Raw genomic sequence first — 3878 nt, 5'->3', positions numbered from 1 at the left:
TGGCAGCTTCGCGCGCCGCACGATGTACTCGCTCCCGTTTTCTGTATTTATTCACATTTAGCACATAATGGACCTTTTTTTTTTTTTTTGCTTCCTGTGTTCCAACGATGATTTCTGTGTGCAAATAAAACATTCATAGACAACTTGCTTTCATTTCATTCAAGTGCCGCCAATCCATACAATGGAAACTCATGGATAGAAACGTGAATCCGATTTGCAGTTCAAAGATGACCACATACATTTTTAAATAAAACACAAAACAGAATGAGGCGTATCAAAGTGCGCTATAAATGCACTAAAAATAAAGTCTTAAAATTTACTGCTGGAATTAATCGTACTGTGTTGTTTATTATACCTGTCAGTTGAGAGTTACAGCTAGAATTAACCATACTGTGTAGTTTATTTGGAGTCTGACAGGTATCTTGTGAAGGGAAGAAGTTTTACTTTTATTAAAAAATGTGAATATCGCAGAATCTACACTTACAGGGCAGTTGAGGTTAAAATTTTGCTCAAAACATTGTACTCTCTATCAAACAGTCTTAGCGTGGAAATTCATTTACTTTCCATATCATCCTGAGGCCTACAATTGAAATGAAACCACAGCAAGTTTACATTTTGAATGTTTTAAAACAAAAATGTTCCGCCTGATGGTGGCAAAGTGGCAAACAAACAAGAAAAAAAAAGGCCCCAAAACGGAACTATTTAGACTACAATCGCCATTTTCTGCAGCTAAAAACAAAACAAAAGTCAAAGTTAATTTTCAGACTTTAGTGCTCATCGGCGAGCCACTCCGCAAGTTGAGTTATTTATTTTGCAAATTTGTGTTCGAGGTCCTTGTATTAATGGAGCTGACATCTTTATTTTTTAAATTGCGCATGCCACCTTGTGGCTAATATTACAAAATGGACCGATTTTAAAATTCCCAAGTGGGGTGCCTTGTGGGATTTGGGGCCTTGTTAAAAAAAAAACAAAAAACTATAAATTATTTTTAAAAATCGAAGGCAGGTTGGGATGCAAAAATGGCTTCAGTTTGTAAATATTGAGGCAAGATAAACTAAAATAAACTCCCCCCGCCGCCATGCGGCCTGCCAGTTATGGAATTTATATGATCCACCTTGCCGTTTGCTCACAATTGCAAGTGAAAAAAATTAATGATGCACCCAAATCATTCTGAAAAAAAAAATAACACAAATGCTCAAATCTAACTTTTTTTTGCATTATTAAAAAAAGGTATTGAAATGAACCCTTTCACCCACACAAGCGTGATATTTTCCAAAAATATGAATCTTTGGGTCGTGAAGTATCCCATACAACATTTCGCAACCATAGATAAGATCCTTTGGGAAAATATGATTGTATATAATTCACATCGCCAATATATTACGTCCATTCCATTGTTATTGTATGTACAATATATTATTGTCTCATCTATTGTCAAATATTTAACTTGCATTAAATGTTTTGTGTATTTTTACGCGATTGGATTATTTCTATTGTAGTATATTAGTCAATAGTTATGATATGGCAGTTTCTAATAATAATAATAATTATAGATTTTGCAGTGTACTGTGGCCCTATTGTCAATTCGATTGCGATCGTATTTATATCAATTGTATCGAACAGAAACAAGCAAACATTCGTGTTTTTTTTCCACGTTTATTTTTTGTAAAATACAAAAATGAAGCAGGTGCAGCAAACACTGCACGGCATATACTGCGCCGACACTAATTTACATTACAATAAAAATAAAATTGAATAAACCACGCATTTTCTTTGTCCTGACTTTGGTCCGCAGGAAGCCGTTTTGCGTATTTCTTTGGACGAGAGCAACGCGCCTCCGTCGGAAAAGGCGGGGATGAGCTAAAATGACATTGAGCACCGGTATATATCAGACACATGACAGTCCTATGTCGTAGGCGGGCGGAAGTGACGCGTCGGCGCCGCACCGCGCGTAATGACGCATCACACTTTGACCCCAGAGCTCTTATGCCTCTGAATCCCCCCCGCCGGAAAACCATGAGCGGTCTTTCTTTCAAATGCGTTCGAGGGTTTATGAGGTGGAATTTAAAGAGGTCTTACCTGTAGAAATATGGAAGCCGAGGTATGCTCTCGGGTCTCACCCTCCAAGGTAGCCACGAGGACCTGCTGAAGACTGGCCACAAGTCCACAAGTGTGGAGACGTCCGTCCGACTCTGACCTTGAACCCAAGACCCCCCCCCCCTCCCCTCCCCCCCAGAGCCCCAACAGAGCACCATGTCCCTCGCGCCCAAATCCCCGAGGAGGAGATCCAGGAAGAGGGGCGGGCCGATGGTGTCCAACCTCATCCTGAACGCCATCTCCTCCTACGGGGGGCGTGGCGGCCTGACCCTGGTGGGCCTCAAGAGAGTCCTCAAAGCCAACGGCTACGATGTGATGCGCAACCGAGGCCGGATCCGACTGACGCTACGCAGACTCGTGGCCAGAAAGCAAATCCTGCGAGGCAGGGGGGCGGGGGGACGGGGGGTCCTCAGGCTCAACCCCTACGGCCGCCGCTACAGGAGGAGGAGGCTCAGGAGGAGGAGGAGGAGGAGAAGGAGGAGGAGGAGAGTGGGAGGGAGACGGCGGAGGAGGAGAAGGAGGAGGAGGTACAGAGGCAGAAGGAGGAGGAGGAGAAGACGAGGCCGAGGCAGGAGGAGACGCAGGAGGCCTTCCTCCAGGAGAAGGAGAAGAAGGAGGAGGAGGAGAAGGATGTCCCTCAGGAGGAGGAGGAGGAGGATGTCCGTGCGGAGGAGGAGGAGACGCAGGATGTCCGTGAGGAGGAGGCGGAGGAGGAGGAGGACCTCCGTGAGGAGGAGGAGAAGAAGGCTGTCTGTGAGGAGGAGGAGGAGGAGAAGGAGGAGAAGGGCCCCCAGGAGACTCCGGAGGAGGAGGTACCGACGCAGGAGGAGGGCCAGGTCCTACAGGAGGACCCGCAGGAGGAGGAGGAGAAGGAGGAGGATGAGCTCTCGCTACTGAAAAGCTTCCGACGGGACTTTCTGCTCACCTTATATTGATTTTTTTTTTTTTATGGATTTGACACTTCCTAGTTTGCTGTTCTTCGTTTTACCATTTTGACCTTTAACCTGCTGTGTCTGTCCTGTCACCACTATAACCTCTCGTGTGAACAATAAAACAGCAAAAGCAACACTTTTGTCTTTGTTTTTGTTTTAAACAAACTTGGATACTTGAGAGAAGTTCGCAAGTTCAGCACCCCAAAACGATTTTGAAAGTCTTCCATCAGCGGGGATAAACCACCAATCATCCATCCATTTTCTTTGCCACTTATCCTCACGAGGAGCGCTGGAGCCCATCCCACCTGTCAACGGGCAGGAGGCGGGGTACACCCTGAACTGGTCGCCAGCCAATCGCAGGGCACATAAATCACACCTATGGGCAATTTATCCAAACATCTGTAAATATCCGGTGTAAAAATTGTGCCAAATATATAAATGCGTTATAATTGTGCCAAACATATATATGCGTTCATCAAACGCACTCAAGGACAAAATACTGGTTAAGGGTGTCAGCTCCTCAAACATGTTTTTGTATTCTCCACTACTTAAAAAAAAAATATTATTAGTATAATGTATTTAGCAGCAAATGCTAAATTTCTTTCCAGCCAGTCGTTTGGTGGCACCCCAAACTCAAACGCTTGTTAGCATTAGCGTACACAGCAAGTTAGCTGACGTTCTGCATAGCGCAAATTGAAAATTATGCTCTGGATGACATCGTAACACAACCATTGACTTTTCATTTCTTTTTTCTGCATACACTGTGTACACACTTTTTCTTTTTTGTTTTAAATGCTGTACCCCCCCCCCCCACACACACACGCTTTGTGTACTAACCTAACCCTAACC

The 3878-nt window shown here is 44.1% G+C and overlaps 1 protein-coding gene across 1 annotated transcript; it reads left to right on the top strand.

Moving 5' to 3' along the window:
* Window positions 1-2237: 2237 nt before the first annotated feature.
* On the top strand, window positions 2238-3032 carry LOC133500037 (protamine-like protein). Its single transcript, XM_061818595.1, has 2 exons — window positions 2238-2586; window positions 2862-3032. The coding sequence occupies exons 1-2, from the start codon at window positions 2254-2256 to the stop codon at window positions 3030-3032; spliced, it is 504 nt and encodes a 167-aa protein (XP_061674579.1). The 5' UTR covers window positions 2238-2253.
* The last annotated feature ends 846 nt before the right edge of the window (window positions 3033-3878 follow it).

Source organism: Syngnathoides biaculeatus, chromosome 4 (assembly GCF_019802595.1).
Source record: "Syngnathoides biaculeatus isolate LvHL_M chromosome 4, ASM1980259v1, whole genome shotgun sequence".
Lineage (NCBI taxonomy): Eukaryota > Metazoa > Chordata > Actinopteri > Syngnathiformes > Syngnathidae > Syngnathoides > Syngnathoides biaculeatus.
The sequence above is the reverse complement of the archived record's forward strand: the minus strand, read 5'-3'. Positions and strand labels throughout refer to the sequence as shown.